Source organism: Sphaerodactylus townsendi, linkage group LG02 (genome assembly GCF_021028975.2).
Source record: "Sphaerodactylus townsendi isolate TG3544 linkage group LG02, MPM_Stown_v2.3, whole genome shotgun sequence".
Classification (NCBI taxonomy): domain Eukaryota; kingdom Metazoa; phylum Chordata; class Lepidosauria; order Squamata; family Sphaerodactylidae; genus Sphaerodactylus; species Sphaerodactylus townsendi.
Genome location: NC_059426.1, coordinates 70,612,239 through 70,636,051, shown reverse-complemented (window position 1 = coordinate 70,636,051; position 23,813 = coordinate 70,612,239). Strand labels below are relative to the sequence as shown.

Genomic DNA, 23,813 nt, shown 5'->3' with positions numbered 1-23,813 from the left:
GCATAAAAACAAGAGAAATTTCCATGCAGGCACTTCCATAGGCAACTCATAATCTTTCACAACTCTGTTTTGTATCTGTTAGTGGATGTTAGTGGTGGTCAGCCTCACCGGCTGATCTTGAGGGGATGAACAGGATTAAACCTGGAAAATACTTTACACATTAAAAGTACTATGAAATCAATTACTAATGAGCCCCAGTTTCTACCAGATAAAGGAAAATTCATACTAAAATCAGTTCCACTGCATTAACAACTCTGTCAGCAAGTGGCCATAGTAGAACTTCAAACTAAACTGCAGAGTCCCTGAGGTCAGTGACAGAAGCTAGAGGTTGGCATCTGAAATATAGCAAACACTGATCAAGGGTCAATTCCCCACCGGAAAAATGAATGTAGATACTAACCGGTTTGGGGAAAAATGGGACCCACTGGTTTCAGTGTCCCCAGTGCAGCTTCTGCCCCACAAACGATCCTTATTCCCAGAAACGCAGCAGCAGCAATTTGCTGATTCCCCCACTGAGTGTGATTGAAATGCACGCCATCTAAATGCTCAGGGGCCATCCTGATTGGCTGCTGCACTGTAGTTGTAAGTGGGACTTTATTTTAACCTTGGCGGATCCACATTCATGCGTGCGAGAAATGCTGGAACAACTCTACGCAGAGACAAAGAAATGGGTGATTAAAACAAAGCCCTGTTTCCGCCAAGACTTCCATGTGTAGTCGATCCGAACATGGAGCAATACGACAGCCAGTAGCACTGCTTTGTATTGCCTTTCTACTTCCAAGTCAATCAGTTTCCAAACAACTGGCCCCATGCTTGCTTTTGTGATCCACAGCTGGATCCTCTGGTCCTCATGGGGGGAAAAAGGCTGTGTTCTCATTGGATGGGAGGCTCCACGTCACTACCAGCAGTGGGAAAAACAAATCCGGATTCACCCCCACAACTTCCCCATCGCTCCAGATCGCGCACAAGTTTTTTGAAAAGATCTACTTTCTTCCAGGTTCTAAAATAACACGTACTGAGGGGGGAAGGAGCGCCTGAAACAGGATGAAAGAGTGTTCAGCGCTGGTGCAGTGGGGAGTTCTGCTAGAAACTTGGATATTTTGTGTGATGGGGAATCAACCAAGGACTGCTTTGTTGAGCAGGGCGAAAATAGAATCTGAGTATTCGTGTTTCTACAAGTCCCAAAGCTTTCACACTGCAGGGCATGCTGTTTCTCTGCCCTTCTCCCATCTGTCCTTGATGATCAACGGTGTGCTCTACCAGGTATATAGTTCCCAGTCATAGATCCCTGTGAAATTTCTGGGATTGAAGCTCAAAGAGTCTCTTTGATAACATGTAGCCTTGTAGTAAATTCTGTATAAGGGAAGATAGTTGAAGCTGCAGTTTCATTTCCTCATTTACTTTTCTTCTTTCAGGTTAATATCGGCTTCATAGTGTTGATGCTTCTGGCTTTGGTCCACCCTTTGGTGGTGTTTCGGGAGTGCAAGCAACAGCAGAAGCAACAGGCTAAACAGCACAATTCAGACTCTCCTCCCTTGACTGCAGAAAAGTCAGGTCTGGAATCTTCCATCTAAGCTCTTCAGAATACAAACTTTGGGAGTTTAACAAAAGGGACCCATGAGAAGACCTGAAAGGGAATAGAAGAGCCATGTGGAAGAACATACCTCATCTCTCCAAGCCTTGCTCCCCACACACCAGACTGTAATAGAAAGAAATGTGTTAAATGCACATTATCCCCTGTTGGAGTACAGCCCCAGTGTGTCAAAAACAGAACTTTCTATTACTCCCTCTTTATATAGTATTATTTTTCTAGAATTAAACCCATATTATATTCTGCCATTGTTAGCTTTTAAGGTGTATTTTCATTACTTTTTGTTCTTTTGTAGAACTGTATTTTGAAGACTATAAAAATAGCGATGCTAAAACTAATTCAGGTTTTCCTTTTGGCATTTTTAATGGGCCAGAAAAATAACTTCATTGAAATGAAGGTCTTAGCATTTTCATCTCCTAACATTTTTTAATTGAAGAAAATAGCTTACCTTTGCTTTTGGATTTTTTTAGAAATGTATGTTAATTTTGGTTTCCAAAAGTCAAAGTGTGTACCAGAGCTTGAAGGGAAAACATTTGGAGTAATAAAACAGTATTTTCTAATAAAATTATGTTGTTGTTGTTGTTGTTTGAGTCTCTTTGGAAATAAGTATTAGGTTTGTTAATGAAAACTGCCATGACTGGAGGCCAAAATCCAAAAGCGTGGTTGCCGAAGTTTATTTAGCACTAGTGGTACACCAGGTTCTGTACAGTGCTGCTCCATGAAGCTGAACACTGGCTAGGCTCAGACCACATAATAGTCCACCTGGGTCCTAGTTACAGCATACTGTGCTTAAGAGATGAAAACTCAGGTGGTGAAAGCTACAGAGGAAAAAAAAGGATTTGTACCCCGCTTTTCTCAACCATAAGGAGTCTCAGAGCAGCTTACAAACACCTTTCCTTTTAAATGTTTTAATTTCATTTTGTTATTGCATTATCAGTTCTTTGTTTCTGTTTGCCATGGATTTCAATCAAGGCAAGAATCATAGTGTAACTTTGGGTGAGCAGTACAGTCCTTGAAAGTTCCACCCAATGGAGCCTCCTTGCCAAATTTCAAGTACAGAGGAGAAAATGGTGCTTGCTGGAAAGGCAAGAAAGGTGTTTACTTGACAAGAAAAGTAAGCAGGGTTTCCTAGCTGGTGCATGAATTTACATTTGGTATCATAAGAAAGCAGGCGGCAGGCCCATTGCAAAAGTGGCAGAGGGTGTGATTTGGCACAGCACAAAAGGGCAGGCAGTAGCCATAGAGAGGTCATAGGAGGAATGAGGATGCCTCAAGGAAGTAGACAACAATAGCATACAGAGAGGTTAATGTTGAGCACAACAATGGAAGACAGGCAACTTTACATGGTGGGCAGAGGCTTGTATTGGACATTTCTAAAAGGCAGGCAGCAGAACACAGTAGGCTCGGGGGGGAAGGCATTTGGTACCTCAGAAAAGGCAAGAAGAATGGCAAAGTAGGCATAGATGACGTTTAGACAGAGCTCAGTGGGAAGCAAACAAATGAATAAAAATGCTTGCTGGGAATCACTTTTAAGTTTGCAAAGTGTGCATGCACAGCAATGTGCACACACATTAATGGAGATATGACTATTAATCTGTATGCACTTAGCCTGGGTAGCACAAGAACCAATTATTGGTGTGCTCAATAAATAACTGTCCTAATGATGCCATCCCTAGCAGAGTTGTACCTCTATAAGTCAATTGATGTCTAAGGGTTTAGAAGAGCATGTCTGCTTCAATTTGTGCTGTCACGCACTTCGAGGCAGAGGACAGAACTGAAAGGCTGACACTGGAACTGACAACACGAAAAGGAACCAGGGAAAATTTGACACTATAACAGCAATACTCTTACCATACACTAGCAAAACCAGCAAATCAGACATATTCTCACACAGCAGCTCTTACAATTTATGAAGCACTAGAATGAATCTGAAAAAGATGTTCAGTCCGAAAGAGAACTAGTTTATGCACAAAGTTGAGGGTGGCTTTGGCAGGTGGCAGCGGAGGCTGCTTACATAAAATCAAGACAGTCTTCCTTAAGCCAGCAATTACTGATGGAAAACAGTGGAAAGAAAGCTATATAAAGCAAAAGCTTTTAAAATATCCCTTTAACCCTTTATTTTAAAGCAATACCCACTTCTTGGCTTAAGTAGCTTTTTTGTCCACTCACAGTGGCTGCCATATTCCTGAATGGGAGTTTAACTCATATGGTTCTTATTTTGGGGAAGGGGAAAAGGAAAGGTTTTTTTTAATTTCACCCAAGCAAATGTTTATTAATATTCCTGTTTATTTTTCATAATGTCCATTTCACAATTGCACAGTTATAGTTCTATTGTGCAGGAGATCATCAGTATCTTATTTTACATACATTTAAAAAGAATACATACAAGAAAATGAATACAAAGAATTCAAAGGGGGAAATATAGAATTAATTACATGTGTGCTGATGCAGGCAGATGTGTACATAACTGTAGACTATGCGAATCTACGTAAATGTTTAATCACACAACAAATTATTATGTGCTGAATACTGACAATGTGTGTGTGTATTATTGAATCCATGTTGTCCTCATGGATTGAAGCACAAACCTTCAAAAAAGGGTTTGTATTATATATTCATAGCGCAACAGTAGCTCAGTGAGTATCAAGCTGACTGCTTGCTATAAACATGATCCATGGACAATTATTTAATGGTAGCTTATGGTTGAATGTTTTACTACCTGCAAAGTTAGATGACAAGAGACAGAACGAAGAAAGAGCAGTTTGCTGCCTGCTTCAGCTGTCTGCTTCCTATAGGCTCTACATGTATATTAAATGGATATTATCAAAACACTATAGGTCACCAGTGCTTTGTCATTCAAAAGAAGCTAAAATCTCTAGCATTACTCTCAGACTCATCACACTCCGTACAGTGTTCAATAATACTGTCAGAAATTGGGGAGCAGCGGTGGTGTAGTGGTTAAGAGCAGGTGAATTCTAATCTGGAGGAACCGAGTTTGATTCCCCGCTCTGCTGCTTGAGCTGTGGAGGCTTCTCTGGGGAATTCAGATTAGCCTGTGCACTCCCACACACGCCAGCTGGATGACCTTGGGCTAGTCACAGTTCTTTGGAACTCTCTCAGCCCCACCCACCTCACAGGGTGTTTGTTGTGGGGGGGGGAGGGCAAGGAGATTGTAAGCCCCTTTGAGTCTTCTACAGGAAAGGGGGATATAAATCCAAATTATTATTATATTGTGCCAGACAAATGGTCTATCACGGTTTGGTTTATTGTGTCAGGCAATGGCTCCCCAAATTCTAAGGTGGAGGTTCTCACATCACTATGTGTTCCTTTCAGCTGGAGATGTGAAATTGACTGGGACTAGATAATCTACGACCTATTATGTAGATGGTCGATTCCCCATGGGGAAATTCTATCTAGATCAAGTTTGTAAAGAAACCCTTTTAATCAGGGTTTAAACCTCCCCACCGCAGCATGTATTCAGTGAAGACATGTAGGCCTGTCTCAGATTCCAGAAATGTAGCAGTCCCCTCCACCACACAAACTCCTTTGTGGGTCTCTCCTGATTGGCTGGTGTGCCATGTTGGGGCTGGACCTTTTGGGGGGGGGAACCTGAGGTTTGCTCGTTTGCAAGGATAAACGTTTAAACGTTTAGGCGTTTAAGAGAATTTTCGCTCGTTTGCAAGGATAAACGTTTAAGCGTTTAGGCGTTTAAGCGGGTTTTCATTCATTTGGAACGGTGAACAGTTAATCGTGTGAGCGGTTTTTTGTTATGCTAACCGAAACCTGCCGAGAGCGGATTGGTTGCTAGACTTGCATCATGGTCCATGGTGGGAATTTTAAACACAGATTGGACCCCCGCTCCTCCCCACGAAACTAGATTGAAAGCGTGCTAAGGAGAAAAGTTGTACATGCAACCAGGTTCTGCCAGGACGCGGGTTAAGGGGGAGAACGAGCGCCAGAAATGGGATGAATCCCTGTTCGTCGCTCAAGCAGTGGGGAGTTCTTCCTGAAACCTGGTATTTCACATGAGTATCACACAATTAATTGACCATGGGGAATCAACCGATAATTCACTGTGGAACACTCTCACGGGAGCATTCTAGGAACACATCTTTGTATTATCCAGGTTTTGATCATCCCCTTTCCAGGTCTGTTTTCAGTTCATATACTTTCAGTTAATATACTTGTCCATTTTATTGGTTGTCAAATATGCCTTTCCCAGCTACTCATATACATGATGTACTATTTTGCTCTGGAGCTCTCCAGGATTTTTTTCTTCCAGGTTACATTTTTTGTTGTTGGCATTTTCCTGAAGTAGAGGAAGGGAAAAATTGTTTCCTGCCTTGGTTTGAGTCCCCTCTGGAGAGGTGAGACATAATATATTCGTGATGAAAATGCAAGAGGCAGGATGGAATGCATGGGGTCCTAAAAACACTTCCTTCAACAGTGAGGGGCTGATAAGAGGATGTCGGCTGAAGGGATAGGGTGTGTGACAGCAGGGCCTGTGATAACAGAGGAAAGTAAATGTATCCATGTCATCTTCAAGGCTGCTTGCTATGTATTACAGACCAATTGAGTATGCCCCTGAATCAGTTGATTGCTTCTCCTCACAGCGACCTCCCAAAGTCTGGTTGCTCCGATACACGGGGTTGCTGGAACTGGCTGGATGCAACACTGTGTCTGTCACCTGGGCAAGAGGGCAGGGGTGGAAGGGACATAAAGCCTTAATTGTCTGATGGAATCCTTTAAACAACTCTGAGCTATTGTTCTCACACCACTAAGACAAAAGTGTATAGGATTACTCAAGCTCATGCTCCCTCCCCTATTTTGCTTCCTCTGTCCCCCAGTTCAAATAATGAGGTTAAGGAAAGTCAACATGAACACCAGTTATACAAATATACTGTATTCCTTCCCACCAATCATTTACTGAATAAAGTATTAAGAGAAGATTCCCAAAAAAGTATTCTGTGATTTATTCAAAACCAAACTTGTAGCTCTGTGTAGCAGCTAAACTTCTTTGGAGAGACAAAGAAGCTTTTGAATGTATTGCATACAAAGTTCTTCTGAATTTTCAAGAACTTTCTTTATGAGAACCAATGTGTTTCTCTCCCCTAGATATTCTTCTTTATTTACCATGTGCAATTCTCCCAAGACAAAGTGTTCTTTCCCAACCATTGGTTAATTCTATTCTTTCCACCAATCTGTTGGAAGTACCTTTAACAATTAAAGATGGGGAAACATCTGGTGCTGGAAACCCAGGGCAAATGAAACTGGCATTGGCTGAAATCCCCCTTGTGTAGATGCCTGGTGGTCCCTTAAAAAACTGGGTGTTATGTGTTGGTTGTGCATGAATGCAACATCTGAGTGCAATGATATGCATTAGCCATATTGGTTTAAGCAGTGGCGTACTTACACAAAATGGAGCCCAGGGCAAGAAATGAGTTTTCTGCCCCCCCCCTGCCCCGGGCTCCATTTTGTGTCAAGGGCAGGTCTGCCCACCCCACACTCACTGGGGCTGGGAAGAGGCCGATGGACAGGCCGAAGATCAAGCTGGCAGCAGCAGCAGCAACCCCAGCGGCCAGCAGGTCCACAGTGGACACAGAAGCGCTATGCCCCATGGGCCAGAAGTTGATGAGTGTGGCCCCGGCCCAGAGGGAGCTGCCGGGCACCACAGGAGAGACGGTACCCGGCGGCCCTCTCTGGGCTGGGGTCATGTTCACAGGCTTTGGGCTTGCTGCAGTCCTGCTGGCGGCCACAGTTGCTACTGCTACTGTCGGCTTGATTGCTACCATGTGGGGGGCAATTCTCCGCCCCCCTCACGTGACTAGGAGGCCTGCACCCAGGGACATGTGACCCCACATGTCCCTCTGGCAGGTATGCCCCTGGGCTTAAGAAATTATCGGTTTAGGAACCATATTTTAGTCAAAACCTTTTTCTACTGGAAATGTGAGATTTCTGCTGTGTTGTCATCTAACTGCTAGGTTGTTTTGCCATATTGAAAATACAGAATGTAGAGGGAGAAAATATAGAACAGTAGAGGGAGAAGGTACCAAGCCCTGATGTCACCTCCCAGGAAAAGGAGGTGTCTAGTTTTCCACTTCCTGTAGCCATATCCTTTCTTCCTGAATTTGATTAAAACTTCTGCTTCTCGTCTCTTCAAAATTTGTAGCAACTTACAAGGAATTTTTAAGTTTAAAGGACAGTCCTTTCAGGTCTTTGGTCAGCTTGTGTCTGAAAAAGAACAGTGCAGACTTTTATTGGGGGCTAAAATCTGTTGGTTTTACCTTGCAACTGGAAAACCTGAGCCTGGGTAATACAAACATAGATATTCTGACCAGATCTGGTTACATTTTGCAATAGGAGGTGTGATGAAAAGGAGCTAGGGGAAGTGGGGGAACAAAGTGTAAGCAGCTAGAATATGCCTTGGGACCATAAGGGAGTTGGGACCATAAGGGAACTATAAGGCACTAAAGTTTTCTCATATCTTATATCATTTTTTCCTCTGTGCAATTCAAGGCCTTTTTTAAGTTGTTTGACCAATCTTGTGGAAAAGCTTGCTTGAAGAAGTCCAGAGTGTGCCTCTGTCTATATTTAGGAAGGCACATAAGGCCTTATTAGCTCTGGAGACTTTTAGTTGTGATGTTCTATAAATCTTGTACAGACATCGGTGAAACTGAAAAATTGTTATGTTTGAGCCAAGTTGGCTGCTGGTGGTTTGAAAACTGGCTATTTTCCCTGTGATTTTACTCTATGCTTGTAAGTTTGATTTTATGCTAGCTGCCCTGTGAACCTGGCATAGGTGGGGTACGATATTTTTAATAATAAATGTGTCTGCCAACTATGAGAAGCAGTTCTCAGTCAAACTAGTTCTAAGCTAGCAGAACCAGATTCATGGTCAGAATTGGGCCCTGGAACATTAGAAAAACAAGACAAAAGTAGGCTGAAATTCAAAGGAAAGATATATAGAGCATTACCAGTAACTTTGGCTGCCATGGGATTGTAGAAGTTGGGTGTGGGGGAGACAGAGGTATGAGTTCTTTCACAGCAAGGAGAGCACATGCTACATCAGAATCTTCAAATTCCTGCTACTGTCAGAGGTAGGACAGTTAGGCCATTTATGTAATTGAAATCTGCTCCACAGTGAGCGTACATTCCCTTTGAGTCAGATGTTTGCTTATGGACAAGTTTCCCATTCTTCAGAACTCACCGTGCTCTCAGTTTTGGCTTTCCGCGCGGTTTCCGAAACCTGCAAAAATGTGACTTTTTGTCTTGCTTTGCAGGGAAAGTGAAGAAGTGTTAATATTTGCAAGTGTCTGTCACAATTCAGACATAGAAGGGTTAACTGTATGCATGCTAATTAGCTACTGAGGTCATAGTTTTATGGCAAGTTCATTGATTAAGCAATTGGTCAGCTAACCCCAGCATTGCCTATGTGAGACTAGTCATGTGGTCAGAAGTTATAAGTAAAGTATGTTTCTTTGTTTGAATCACATGATGATGTGACCACACGAGGAGCACACATGAGGAATACCTTTGCCTTGCTAGGTAGGTGCTATGTGGGATCACATGGTGCTAAGCTATGTAACCAAGTTAGTTTCAGAATAGAAAGCTGTTCTTTATTTTCTTCCATGTAAACTCTTCCTAATAGAAAGTAAACTCATTTATATAAAACCAGCAACTGTCTGATGGTCTCTTCTTCTGCTACTCTGCTAAATATTAAGTTAAGAAACCCAACAGGAAGACCAATCAGTGTTTGGCTTCCTCTGGGTTTCCTGCTCCTACCTGCCTTCCCCTACCCACACACAAGCAGTTCCACTCACCCTTCAGCTGGCATTTCATGGGGATCAGGGGGGCTTTATTATTATTTTTAATTAACACACAGGGTCAATTGCAGGAGCAACAGAGCATTGAAATGCTCCCTCCCATAAGGCAGCAGGCATCCTCCCCAAATGGAAGTGGCAGAAACAACCTAGAAGCCAGGATTGGGCAAAATGGCTGCTCAGCAGGAATCAATGGGACACTTCCTCATGTGTAAACGAATAAATATGGGGGGAAAATCACTGTTGAGCAAAGATCTTTGGGGTAAGTACTGCATGCATAAATGGCCCTACATCCCAATCCTATTGGTGGGGGGAGAGCTAAATGCAGTTGTGGAGGTGTGTGGATGCATTTGCCCCCTCTGTCAGCGCAAGGGACACTCCCGCTGGTGGAGGGGGAAAGGCACCAGCAGCCGGCCATTTCAAAGCTCTGCAGTGGTGAAGCCCAGATGTCAGGGCTGCTACAGTGCTGTGCTGGTGTCTAAAGAGAGGTGGGCAGACCAGGGCATTTTTGGGGGGTGGAGCCAACATTAGTTGGCTTCCACTCTGGCTTTGTAGGAGGGTGTATCATTAGAGGGCTATCTGCTGATGGATTAAATATATATGCTTGCATTTTCTGTCTCCCTGTGATGCTGGAAAGCCCTCTGGAGGTTGGTGGGCAGCAGTGGCGCCATCCCCAGCCACCTCGAGCAGAGGATTGGGCTGTCCGTGTCTCTATTTACTGCACACACACACAAACTCACCTCTTCAAATTTTTTGGCTTTGTACTGGTCTGCTCCCTTGAGGAAGTTGAGGAGAATGATATCACACAGGACTGTCCCCTGAAGAGAGAAAAGAGCAGCTAAGTGGTCCTTTTTCTTCAAATGCAAAGAAATAAAGTGATATAGTGGGGGAAAACCTGCTTAATATAATAGCAGACAAAACATCAGCCAGCATTTTCAGATTAATACCATGAAGGTGTCCTCAAGTGTGATTAATATTAAGACACTTATGTAAATATATGCAATTATATGGTAATGGTTTTCTATCTCTTCTTTTAGTCCAGCCCCACTCTGTGCTGAATCACAGTATCCCAGCCTCTTTTAAGAATGCAGGTAGAATATGTGATGATCTTTATAGGTTCAGCTCAATGAATTTTCTGCAAGACTATAGAAATCAGATTTGGTAACTTGTTTCTGCACATTCAAATACCATGTTCCCATCTATATCTTATAGTGCACATTTCCTTTGTAGTATACATAATTATCCTCTGTTTTATCATCATGATAATCCTATATTGTAGGTTAGGCTGAGAGAGAATGACCAGCCCAAGGTTCCCCAACAAGCTTTCATGGCAAAGAACCTCAAGTTAAGAGAGAGTCAGTGGTGAAAGTTAAGGAGTTAGGGTGTGGCACTTGAGCAGAGCACCAGTAAAAATTTCAATAATGAAGTCCCTCAAGTCCTGTTCTTGCCAAGGGTCCCTGTAACCTAGCAAATCACTTCCAAAGCTCAGGAGGCATCTTTTTTCCTGCCCAACCGTTTTGCTCTCTGGTAAATTTTACCAACATTCTGTGTGCAGCTGAAGGGATTCTTCCTGCCACCATCTGCTGAAGGTTGCCCCATGGCGTTTGCTTGGCAGGCTCCAATCCCTTGTGCCTTTTCAGCCCCAAAAGTACATAGTTGCACTCAGCTCATCCTGTCAATTCTAGCAATACACAGTTTTACTATTTTTAAATTTTTCAATGAGTTATCTCCATAGTTATGCAGAAATAAATACGAGAATCTTAGCTGCTCAGAAGACTGGTGTACCTCCCACAAGGTGAGAGTGAAACTGACCAGAGAGCAAAATGTTCAAGTGGGGAAAAGCGTTTCTTCCCCTCTGATGCCTTTGTTATCTGGAATACACACCAGAAGTTGCCTCTCTTTAATATGTTCCCCCAGACGTCTTGTTTTTGGGGTGCAGAGTATAAAGAAGCAGTTGCTGGAAGAAAACATTGGGGAGCAACTCTGCCAACTTTCCTATGATTTAAGATCAGTTACAGCAACTCTGCTCTATTCTGTCTTATGGGGGAGGCCAGTTTGGCTTCTGCCTCGCAGTGCCTTCCCGGTGATTGCCCCAGCATTCTCGAATATCCACCCATATGAAAGCTGCCTCATTTTTTCCTTACAAACTTTTCAGAAGACCAGAACTCTTTCCCAATCAGGACTGCATTTTAAAATTTGTTTCCCAGTTGTTGCTTTTCGTTGTTGTTGCCAGTGCTATGTTTTCAATGTTATTTGTAATTCTGTTTTATTGATGCCTATGTTGTTTTCATTTTTAATCATTTCTTGAATGCTGCTTGGAAATACATGAAAAGCAGACGAAACATTTCATCAAGAAATTGGGAAACTGTTATCTTCTATAAATGTCATATGCATGAAGATGCACCAGGACACTTGGACTACTCACAGTTCACAGGAGCAGTAGAGGTGAATTTGGGGGAAGAAGCATATTTACTTAAGTTCAAAATATAGGACATCCAGTTCAGGGAAAATGCAGTATCTCAGCAACAAAAATATAACCTTGAGGGAAGGTGACTGTGCTGTGTGCGGCAAATGCACTAACTATGCACTTATTGTGCTAAATCCTGAAAAATCTTGTCTATGTGTGCCAGGAAACAATAAAAGGAAAGAGAACACTGCTTTACAGGTGCAGGCACTGCAAAGGGACTTGCCGCACAAACACCCAGCAGATGTTCATGACATATTCCACCCAGCAATTAAAGTTTGCTCTGAGAGGAAGAATGATATTTTCCTTAAAATATTAAGATCTGAGTAATAAGAAAATGAGATATCCCAACAATCAAAAGCCGCACTTTGAGGTAAGCCATCTAACTTTAGTACAACAAATGAGTATTGTAAAGGAAACTATTAAAAATGCTAATTAATTATTGAAAATTAATTACTAATAATGTCCCAAGACCAGTGGGTGATCAGGTGACTGCCCGTGAGGGAGTGGATCCTTGGATCTCAGAGATCATAGCACTACATTAATTAGAGAAAAACAAGCAGGGGAATTCCAAGTCTTGCAGGAGACCTCTCTTTTCCCCCTCATAATTTCCTCTTTCCCTTTCCTGAAAGCCCCCATAGCTTCTCCTCTATTTTCTTCTCTCCTGTCCACCTACCAGTTGACCTATCTTTATCCCTCTCATCAGCTTTCCTTTCTTCCCTCCCTTTTTCAGCCTCTGCTTAAGAAAAATATAGCCAGGTTGCACAGTGGAGAACCTGCAAAGACTCTACTTTCTCCTCTTCTTACTATTTACCAGTTAAGTTACATTGATCTGTCTGTCCCATCTTCAATAGGCTTACTAGGCTGCAGCTGGAAAAGGGGTCTCCTGCTGCCAATAGGTGTATCCCACCTGATGCTCAGCTGGCTGGTGTGTTAGCATTGCCATCTTCCAGGTGGTAGAAGGACATCTCTCACTATTACAATAATCTCCATATGATAGAGAGCAGTTCACCTGGAGAAAATGGCTACTTTGGAAGGTGGACTGTAGGTATTTTTAAGAAATGAATGCCCTCAGTGGCCATTGCTAGGTAAACCGCAACAGTATTGCCAGACTTCAAGCCTTGGTTTATATGTGCAAAAAGTAGGGGGAGGAGCCAGATCATTTGCAACCACTGTTGTTCTTTGAGGTGGGACTCTTTGGAGTCGGGCCTGGCAGCAACCACAACAACTGGCTACCATACAATCTGCATGACGCACCCAGGACTGACTGCTTGCTACTGTTCAACAACAGCCACCCTAGGGCTGCCAGCTTGAAGTTGAGAAACAGTTAGAGATTTGAAGGGAGGATTATGAGATCAGTGGGATTTGGTGAAGGGAGGGACTTCAATGAGATATAATGCCATAAAGCCACCATTTTCTCCAGATGAACTGATATCTGTTGACTGGAGATCAATTGTAATGATGAGAGATCTCTAGCCACCACCTGGAGGTAGCCATCCCTAAACCACCCATGAAACCTTCTGCATTTAAAGGACAGAATCCAAGCCTATTGTAATTGCCTGGCAATAGTCACTAAGGGCATCCATTTCTTAAAGCTACAGCTACTTCTTTTATCTTGAGAGGATTTACGTTCCAACTTTTAATTTAAAAAGTTAATTTAGATTCCAGATTTTTTTCTGCAAATGTGGGGCATTTTTCAGGTTTATAGAAAGAGCCATCTTGTCTGTTCACATCTCCAGCCTCTGAATTTAAATATTGGCTTTTAGGCTAAAGATGATTTGTTTTAAATCAGTAGAATGATGCTATAACGTAAGTATTCTATGGCTAAATTCACATTCAACTTATATACACATACATATTCCTTAGCAAGAGGAAAGTCTAATGCCGGTTCTCTAGGTCAGTATGATTTTGTGAGTGAATGCACTGGGAAAACTTCCAAACCATGGAGTCAATTCCATGGTGTTTTCTCTGCTAATGGCAAGAATTCCACTTGCAGAGTATAATGTTTTCATACCTCCTCACTGTCACCTCAGGGTTTGCTTCCACTCAGAGTAGCATTTCAGGTGGCATTTTGGGTTGCAGTAGGCAGTGGGAGGCAAGAAAATCATGCTCTATGGGTAGAAATCCTTCCACCCATGAAAAACATTTAACATAGGGTTGCCTCTTGTTGAGAACTACAAGCTATGATTATTCTAAGAGATAGTTGGTTACAGTAAGCAATAAACTGTGGTTGAAATTAGTTTAATGTACATTGAGGTATTGATGTAATCATTTATATTTCATAAATTTGTTTTGCAGAAGAGGATCTGTAGGAGAATTTTTTATTATAAATCCATAAAATTAGGACACATTTCATGTAAAATAGTAAGTAAGGTATTTATGAGAGTTTGGCTAATATATGAACATATGAAAATTTGTATTAACAATCACTATATATGTTTGATATATTTTTATTTATTTTAGGAGGGGCCTAAGAACTAATACCTGAGGCTAACTAGCCCCACCTTTTGTGTTTGTTCTGAAGCAAACAACTCATATATGAAATATTACTTTGTACATAACTGTACTCATTTCAATGCAAATTGTAAATGTATACAGTTGTGAAAATTATATTGCATAAACCACTGCTTATGAAATTGTGCATCATACACTGTGGATAAAATTATCCACATTTTTCGTGGTTTAAGCCATTGGATACAGATTTATATTGTTGCCAAACCTTCAGGTTACCACTGGAGATCTCCTGGGAATATAACTGATCTGCAGGTGACAGAGATCAATTCAACTAAATGAAATGGTTGCTTTGGATGGTGGCCTCTATGGCATTACACCCCACTGAAGTTCCTCCCCAAAGTCCACCTTTCTCAGGCCCCACTCCAAAAATCTCCAGGTGTTTCTCAACCTGGACCTGGCTACCCTAGCTCCACAGGTTCTCTCTCTCTCCCCCCAACCCCCCCACCACACACATTCACAGTTCTATCACAAAGGAGCCTTCTTGACCTTTCCATATGGAGAAACACTTGGACATTTAGTGCAGTCCCTGGAACAAAACTGCCTAAACCAGTGGTTCTCAACCTTCCTAACGCCGCAACCCTTTAATACAGGTCCTCATGTTGTGGTGACCCCCAACCCTAGCATTTATCCATTTTATAGATGGAGAACACTGATGCAGAGAATCTTAGGCAACCCCTGTGAAAGGGTCGTTCAACCCCCAAAGGGGTCCCAACCCCCAGGTTGAGAACCGCTGGCCTAAACACTTGAGTGAATTGTAGTTGAGTCTCTTCTAAACCATACTGATTTACATGGAATCAACAATGAAAATAAGATATGACCTAAACCTTGGGTATAATCAAAATACATACGACTCCAACAGATGTGAAGGCTGCCACAGTATTAATGAGAGTTGGGATGATGTTGAACTTCCCAGCCTGAGGGAACAAAAGGCAGAATTGGCATGTTTAAAGATTCTAACTTTGAAGAAAGCAAGACTTGCACAGAAGGGAACAATATGCAAGGAGTAAACAAATTCTCCATCTTTCCCTTATGAAATGGTGTATCTTGCTATTCATGTGAATGTTCAATGTATTGTCGAAGGCTTTCATGGCCGGAATCACTGGGGTGCTGTCTGGTTTCCGGGCTGTATGGCCGTGTTCTAGCAGCATTCTCTCCTGACGTTTCACCTGATGCCATTGGCGATGTATAAACATTAGGGAGAGACAAGCTCTTAGAACACTAGCCATACGGGTAACCAGCTCAAAGCAACCTGTGGAATGTTTTTCACGGCATGGCTCCCCATGGAATGGCCATTGCAGCAATTTTAACAATGAAGAACCCATTATTCCTCAGCAGCAAGATTACAATAATTCTATTTGGGGGCCAGTTTGCTTCATTACATGACTGTTGATCAGACTGGGAGAATAGGAGTTCTTACTTCCCACAAATGGAATCAGAGAAGCTAGCCAAGATATAACAGTTCTCTAGTAATCAGATCTCAGGCACAGAAAATGTGCAAACAAACAAAATTGTAAAAAAAAAATCATTCCAATAACTGACTTCCCACAATATATAACCCCCTCCCCCCCCAACATGAATTATCACTATTACCACTCTACCTAATAATTAATTGTACCTTTCCTTCTATCCTTTAGGCATCTGAGTGATGCCTCAATAAAGCTAAAAGATCTGTTTACTAGTACACCAGATCATTTAAATACACATAGGTGGAGAAAGCTTTCATGTAATTTCTCTCTTTTTTCTTTCTCTTATTTTTCCCTTTGTTCTTTCAACCCATCTTTCTTCCACTGCAGATCTATTTCCTTAACAATAGATCAGAAATGTTTTAAAAACAGAAATCAGGATACTGTCGTTTATGGACAAATGTCTCTATAGCACATCTTTCAACAGGTAGGGAACAGAGATGAAGTTCCAGTTATCCTCTGAAGTCCAGTTGTTTAACTTCCTGAAACTTTCTGGAACTAGCTTTCCATGATCAGTGGCTAAATTCATCATAGAAGCCATCTTATAGTAATTTTATTCTGGGTAAAATATGCCACATAGATTGTTTCTGCACGGTCCAGATATCCTGGGTTGAGCAAGGGAAATATCCCGGTTTGGCCAAGAAATTTGCATGGTTCCCAGTCCTAAAATGGTTTTGTCCCATGATATTTCCTTCATCCCGGGATTTTCAAAAATAATCAATTTGGCATTTTTTTTTCAAAAATCCCGCATTGAACCCTCTACCGTGCAAACACCACAGGAGCAGAACCAGCTTATTTTTCCTGCCCCGCTGCTCGTCCCCTGATTTCCGCACCTGACATCATGTCAGTTTTCAATTCTGCTGAGCCACTGGAAACCCGTTTGCAGCCACTGCCCACTTCCCGAAACATTCCCCCAACCATGTTTTCTGATCATGGTATTGACTGGGTGCCATTTCACCTGGGATAATCAGAAGTGGAGTCCCAAAATGTCCCCATTTTCTTTTCTGTACATGTACTGTTGCTCGGAGCGCATAGACAGGGAGATGTGCACTTTGGGCCAAATGTTAGTGGGCATATCAGGGAGGGGGAATCTCTCGTTATCCACAAAAATATGAGAACGTGAGTGGGAATGTGATGTGATGCTGTGCCCCACTGTTTTTTGCTGCTGTTTGACATGTTAAGGCCTGCACTGGGCCTTATCCAGAACTGGAAAAAAGGGGGTGAACTTCGTTTCTCCCCACTTGCTGTGGGCTGACCAATCAGAAGCACAGCCTTTTTGTGGGGGTTGCAATGGCCTGAAACAGACATTGGATGGGAAACGGCCAGTTTGAGTCTTCCTTCAGTGTTACAAAAGGAGGAGGGGTTGGCAGCAACTTCGGCTGTCACAAGTGGCTGTTGCTGGGGTCTACAGTGGGAGCTCGGCCAAGGGACCAGGGAGAGGTGTCACCTGGAAGGAGGTAGAAACCAGGGACCTGATCGGGAAGGTCCAGCGGGCCTTTACCAAGAGACATAGAAGAAGAAGAGGAAGAGGACGAGTTTGGATTTATATCCCCCCCTTTCTCTCCTGCAGGAGACTCAAAGGGGCTTACAATCTCCTTGCCCTTCCCCCCCACAACAAACACCCTGTGAGGTAGGTGGGGCTGAGAGAGCTCCTGAGAAGCTTCTTAACTAGCTCCCAAGGTCACCCAGCTGGTGTGTGTGGGAGTGCACAGGCTAATCTGAATTCCCCAGATAAGCCTCCACAGCTCAGGCAGCAGAGCTGGGAATCAACCCGGAAACATTGATGTTTCCAAGAAGGTGGCTGCGGAGATCAGGACTGCCACTGAATGCCGCACCACGACCAAGACACTGCGGTGAGAATACAAGCGTGTTGTGCAACACAACAGAGTGTTGGGTAACGACAGGGTGACCTGCCCCTTCTATGAGGAGCCTAAAAGAATTGTCGAGGAAGACAGGAACATCGGACCCCCCAATCATGAGAGCCACACGGTTTGGAGTGGACAAGCAGTTACTGCTCCCAGCTCCCCCTGTCCCAGAATTGGAATAGCAATTCACAACGATAAATGAGGTGGACATTTGCCCTCCTACAAGCCCCCTGGACCCAAGTAAGTAGAATTTGTGGGAGAAGGTCCCTCCACATGTCTCCCCAAGGTGTCCTACCATAGTCGGTGTTGCGCAAGGCTGGCCCTGGAAGAGCGCAGGGCTCAGAAGGGGGAAGCTTCTGGGCACATTCACTGGCCTTGACCTGTGATGGCCTTGGGGCATCAGAGAGGGGCTGATTCTCCCAGTGGTCTTCGGTGTGTGGAGGCCTGAGGGGGAGCAGAGCCTATTCTTCCCACGTTTTGCGCCATAGATGGAGGGGAATGGTGAGGAGATCCCTCGCTCTCAACTGCGGGACAGGGGGGAACCAATTCCCCCCACATTTCGAGCCTCAGATGGAGGGGAATAGTGGAGGGAGGATTCTCGGTTCTCAACTGGTGGCTGGTACGCCACCAGCACCATAAACTCAGCAGCTGTGCCACCTCTGGATTTGGATCCATGCTCAATAGGTTCAGATCTCCCAGCTCACAAAACATACTCCTGCCCGAAAACCGCAGAGCAGGTGTAAAGGCAGGTGCCAGCATTCAAAAGGCAGAGTGGAGACGTTCACTCAAGCTGCCGCTCCAAAACAACAACCAATCAGCACAGGACACTGGGGTGTTTGCGCATGCACAGATACACTTGCGGTGTAAATACTAAAGACCCAGGCTCATGTGAAACAAACTGGAGTATTTCCTCCTGGTCTTCACTCGATTCCTTTACAGAAACAGGCAACCATGTGAAGGGAGAAACCAGGATAAAACAGACCCGGATTGTATACCAATTGTAACCCGGTATAATTGTGCCATGCAGAAATGGCCTTTATCATACAAAAATGATTTAATAGAACAATAGGACTATGTGTAATTGTTTAAAAGTGTGGAGAGATATTAAATTAATAGTATAGCCTGGTTCCTTCTGATATCTAGAAAATGGTGCTAGTATACATATCTGAGAGAATTCTTCCCTCCAACTTCCATGGAATCATAGAATCATAGAGTTGGAAGAGACCCCAAAGACCATCTCCAACCCCCTGCAATGCAGAAACACACAATCAAAGCACTCCTGACAAATGGCCATCCAGCCTTTCTTTAAAAACCTCCAAAGAAGGAGACTCCCCGCACTCCGAGGTAGTGCATTCCACTGTCAAACAGCCCTTATTGTCAGGAAGTTTTTTCCTGATGTTTTAGGTGGAATCTCTTTTTCTTCACCTTGAACCCATTACTCCTGGTCCTAGTCTCTGAAGCAGCAGAAAACAAGCTTGCTCCCTCATCAACATGACATCCCTTCAAATATCTAAACAAATATCTAAACTTTAATGAGAGTCCATTTAATGTAATCATTTATCACGAGTAGTATTATGGCCACTGAGTTACCAACTAGCACCTGCAGTTTACATCTAAATGGTGTGCCCCTCCCTGTTAACATCTCACTCTTCCATGGGTAAAACCTATAGGAGTTTCAAAGGCTGAATGTATATGATATATTGTCATCTGTGAAGATATTTTAGATAGGAAATTTTGTTTATTTTAAATGTGATGCTTTTGTATTATTTTACTTATCGTTAGCCACCCTGAGCCTAGTTGCAACCAGAACATGGGAAGGGTACAAATATAATAAACTCATAAACCAAAATGGGGCAAATCTCCTGTCCAATCATATAAATATAATCAGTGAGACTGACAGCTTTGCAAGCATTGTGACTCCCCAAATAGATTTTTGCACTTTCAAAATGGCAAAAGTTATGTTGAACAAAGTCAGGATCACTGAAAAAGAGTTGAATGATTTCTGAGTATAACAATTCCAATGTAAATTGGATGTCATGGGTTTTGAGGAATGTCATATGCTGCAGGTCTCATCTGGCTACACCTCAGAACGCACTTCATTTCCTTCCACCAGATCACATCAGCCCTCATATCTCTTGCTTGCCCTGCCATACTCACATTTCCATAAACCAGGACATCAAAGCGAATGCCATAAGCCTTCATCAGTGTGCGGTACTCTGTTCCATTTTCATGCTTGTAATACTTGGCATACCTGAGGCAAGGGGGAGACATACACATAACATGTACAAGTCTGGTAGGTCTGATAGGAAAAAATGTCTGAATATGCACATACTTGCTATGTAAATATAAGGATGAGGTTTTAGAACAGACCCTACGTTATGGGCTTGAACAATGCAGCTGTAATATGTAGTCATGTATCGCATTCTTTTCATATATTTTATTGTTTTTGTTGCATTATCCTAAACAATAAAGCGCTGAGGAATTTAATGTTGGGATGACGAACCCTCCGCCAATGAGGGAGCAGGACTCATGAGTGGAGGGTTCGTTGCCCTGACATTTGATTTTTCCTGCTCTGTTGCCCCCAAGAAGTCCTCCTGCCTCCCCAAGCAGTGAGGCTGGGTGGCAGAGCACTTGCTCCGCTGCTCAGCACCCTCCTCCTGCCCCCCCAACCCCAAAAGCCAAGCCATCCCCACCTCAAAAATCCGGCACCCTCCTGCTGCCACCACACCAAAAAAATCCACCACCCTCCTCCTGCCCACCCCACCCCCAAAATCCAACACAAGCACCGAAGTACCTGCCCAAACAGCCAACCTGGGCAACGGAGAAGCTGCTCCGCCACCCAGCACCCTTCTCACACTCCCCCACCCCAAAAATTCAAGCCACACCCATCCCAAAAATCCTGCACCCTCTTCCCACCCGCACCACCCCAAAAAGCCAGGCCCGCAAGGCCCCTGCTGCTGCTGGCCAACAAGGCACCAACATTATACACTATTGAAAGTCGGGGGGGGGGGGGATGCTTCCTAGAGCCCACTGCATCCTCCCCCCGCCCCCTGCAATGGGCTTTTGCTGCTAGTCATTCTATAATCCTCTTTGTGTGTTCATGAGAATGATGGAATATAAATGATGTAAATCAATTAAAAAAGAAGGATGGTCTGCAAATTGTGTGCATATAAGCAGGTGCCTTATGGCAAGGCAGCCAGTAGCTAGAAAGCATCAGCCTTTTATGTTGTGCCAAAGCTAGAAGCAAGTCTTAGCCATGGGGCATCTGAGGTGGCTGCCCTGCACTAGGTGGGCTCCTACCCCTTCACAATCCAGCACTCGACCCCCAGAGAGGGAAAGAAATAACTGGTTGCTGTTGACATGTGAGTGGCCACCCCCTCCCCTGCCCAGGAAGAAGCTGGCCTATCTCTGCCACCATCTTGGACTTTTGCCCAGGGCTCCAGAATCATTAACCCCACCCTTGGCTAAGAAGAAAAGTTTGGATTTATGCTGTGGAGAATCAAATCAGCTTCTCCAGATTAGTCCACGGTCGATTCCCCACTGGAAATTAAATATAGTTTAAACCAAGTTTAAAAATAAACTGCACCTTTTCATCGGGGTTTCAACCTCCACATTGCAGATTTATTCTCTTGTGCAGGGAATGCCATTACGTATGGGGCTACTGATTGGGTTCCGGAAATGCAGCACTCCCCACAACAAATTGATTTCCATTTTTTGTCTCTCCTGATTGGCTGGTGTGCCGTGTTTGGGCGGGTCCCTTTTCCTCCCGCAAAAAACGTGATCACATCATGACGTGATCACATCATGACGTTAGAATGGCAACACGTTTGCAAGGCTAAACGTTTAAGTGTTTAGGTGAATAAATGAGCGAATGGCTAATCAATGTATTGTCGAAGGCTTTCACGGCCGGAATCACTTGGGTGCTGTGTGGTTTCCGGGCTGTATGGCCGTGTTCTAGCAGCATTCTCTCCTGACGTTTCACCTGCATCTGTGGCTGGCATCTTCAGAGGAAGATTCCTGTGAAGATGCCAGCCACAGATGCAGGCGAAACGTCAGGAGAGAATGCTGCTAGAACACGGCCATACAGCCCGGAAACCACACAGCACCCGAATGGCTAATCGTTTAAACAGCTGCTCAATCTGCTATGGAAACCAGCTCACATGTTCTTGTCTCCTTGCGCTTGCGCTCTCTGACCCCAAAGGGAAAAACAAAACCAGGAAATCTTGTGCACGCATTGCTAAGTGCCCAGCGACCGCTGATTGGTCATCGCTCCATGGCGAAAAATTAAGTGAAGATTAGTCCCCCGTTCCTCCCCTCGAGATTGGGAAGAACCATGGTAAAAGAAAAAGTTGTACTTCCAAGCAGGTACAGCGAAAACGTGGAATAAGTGGGGGGGGGGGGGACAAGCGCCAGAAACAGGAAGAAACCCCCTTTGTCGCTCGAGGAGTGGGGAGGCATGCCTGAAACCTTGTTTTTTCACATAAGTACCACGCAATTAATTGTCAGTGGGGAATCGACCCACCACTACACAACACTGGCTCTCTAAGGCACAGTCATGTACAGTGAGAAACTATCTACTGTGCTGAGAGAATTAAATTCAGTATCTAACAGGTAAAAATGTACCTGTTTTAAGATTTTTATGTTTTTTGTATGACTTTATGTTGTTCACCGCCCTGAGCCCTCCGGGGATAGGGCGGTATAGCAAGTTTAATAAATAATAATAATAATAATAATAATAATAATAATAATAATAATAATAATAATAATAATAATAATAATAATAATAATAATAATAATAATAATAATAATAATAATAATAATAAGGCCTACTGTGAACCCCAAATACCCATTTTGTGCATCATCTACTTCTCTGGCCTTACCTTCTTCCAGTCAGCCTCTGTTAGGTGTGGGTTACTCTGCTACAGGTCTGCATTGGGTATATATGATAGAGTTATACCATCACCCCTGATTCCATCACACAACAGAGAAGGCTGTTGGATACCTGCATGAATCATTAGTCTAGGCTCATTAGTTCCAATCAGCAGGGCAGCTGAAATCATAAATTCATGTAGAGAGGCTTGTTTGAGGGAAGATCATTGCTAACTTTCACTCTAAAAGGTTTACTTTTACAGTGAGTACATGTGAACTGCAACTCCAATTTGAATTAAGAAATAATATATTTTGTATATCAGAAGCCTGGGAGGCACTAAATAAACACAGCCCTCGAAGATCCTTATTGCCATAATTTTCTCCGTTTGGTTGTCAGTATGTGGGCACATATCAGATGTGCCCATGTGCAGGACAAACTGTCTGGAAGTAAACTTGTGCATCTGACATCCTTCTGAGCTGTCTGTATAAAAGGTCATACTCTGCAAGTGCAGGCTGTATATGTGAGATATGTGGTAAGAGAGATATTATATGTACAAGTCAGAGTGAGGTAAGCGTGAGATGGAATTCAAGTTCACAGAATATTACAGTGGAAGGCAGAAATTTCTGAGGGTTGAACAATTTAGGATTGATGCTCCGGACTTGCCTGAAATTGTATCCAGTAGAGACACTGTTCTTTTCAGAGACACTGTCAAGTCGAGTAAAAGAATATTTGGGGACGCAGTGATCCCAGGAATGATCCAAGTCACATACCCATCCAATCTTGATCCCTATTACCCCACCCTGGATGAACAAGGAAAGCATTAGGACAGGCATCTTTACAGAGAGTAGGTAGTTGCTAGCCACAAAGCAATGAATGAAAAATTGTATGTGCAGTCCCTTTTAAAGGTTCATAACTCAATGCAGATTAATTACCAGTTCTTTACTTTTGTTTGATTATATACACTACAAAGGCAATTAGTGTAAGCAAAAAAAGTGAATTTTTCCACTTTCTCAAACACTGAGTAGAAATCCTAACCCGTGATAATTATGAAAAGGAAGCAGTTATTCCAGACTGTTGTACGTACAAATACAATGGACTCTGGAAAACTGTTGGTGGGTTGATGGCACCCTCCAAGGGGACCAACCCTCCTACTTTTCCTCCGGTCTTGGCCCTATGTAACCAGCTCCCTCCTTGTCCTTCTCCTTTTCCCAGATGCCTGCTTTGAC

At 43.3% G+C, this 23,813-nt stretch overlaps 2 protein-coding genes across 5 annotated transcripts in view; one reads left to right on the top strand and one right to left on the bottom strand.

The window, feature by feature from the left end:
* SLC43A3 (solute carrier family 43 member 3) overlaps window positions 1–2,156 on the top strand; it is a 61,901-nt gene extending 59,745 nt beyond the window's left edge. For 3 of the 4 annotated variants that reach the window (XM_048485376.1, XM_048485377.1, XM_048485379.1), the window contains exon 13: window positions 1,416–2,156. In XM_048485376.1, the coding sequence (XP_048341333.1) occupies window positions 1,416–1,574 (159 nt within the window). In that variant the 3' untranslated portion in view covers window positions 1,575–2,156. The remainder of the gene's footprint in view (window positions 1–1,415) is intronic. The other variant, XR_007243562.1, reaches the window with a different exon arrangement.
* Window positions 2,157–5,782: 3,626 nt separating this feature from the next.
* The window catches only part of P2RX3 (purinergic receptor P2X 3), a 54,170-nt gene continuing 36,139 nt past the window's right edge, over window positions 5,783–23,813 (bottom strand). The window contains exons 9-13 of the mRNA XM_048485944.1: window positions 23,251–23,387; window positions 19,875–19,968; window positions 15,238–15,303; window positions 10,152–10,229; window positions 5,783–6,278 (exon numbers count right to left, since the gene is read on the bottom strand). Coding sequence (XP_048341901.1) covers window positions 6,153–6,278; window positions 10,152–10,229; window positions 15,238–15,303; window positions 19,875–19,968; window positions 23,251–23,387 — 501 coding nt within the window. The 3' untranslated portion in view covers window positions 5,783–6,152. The remainder of the gene's footprint in view (window positions 6,279–10,151; window positions 10,230–15,237; window positions 15,304–19,874; window positions 19,969–23,250; window positions 23,388–23,813) is intronic.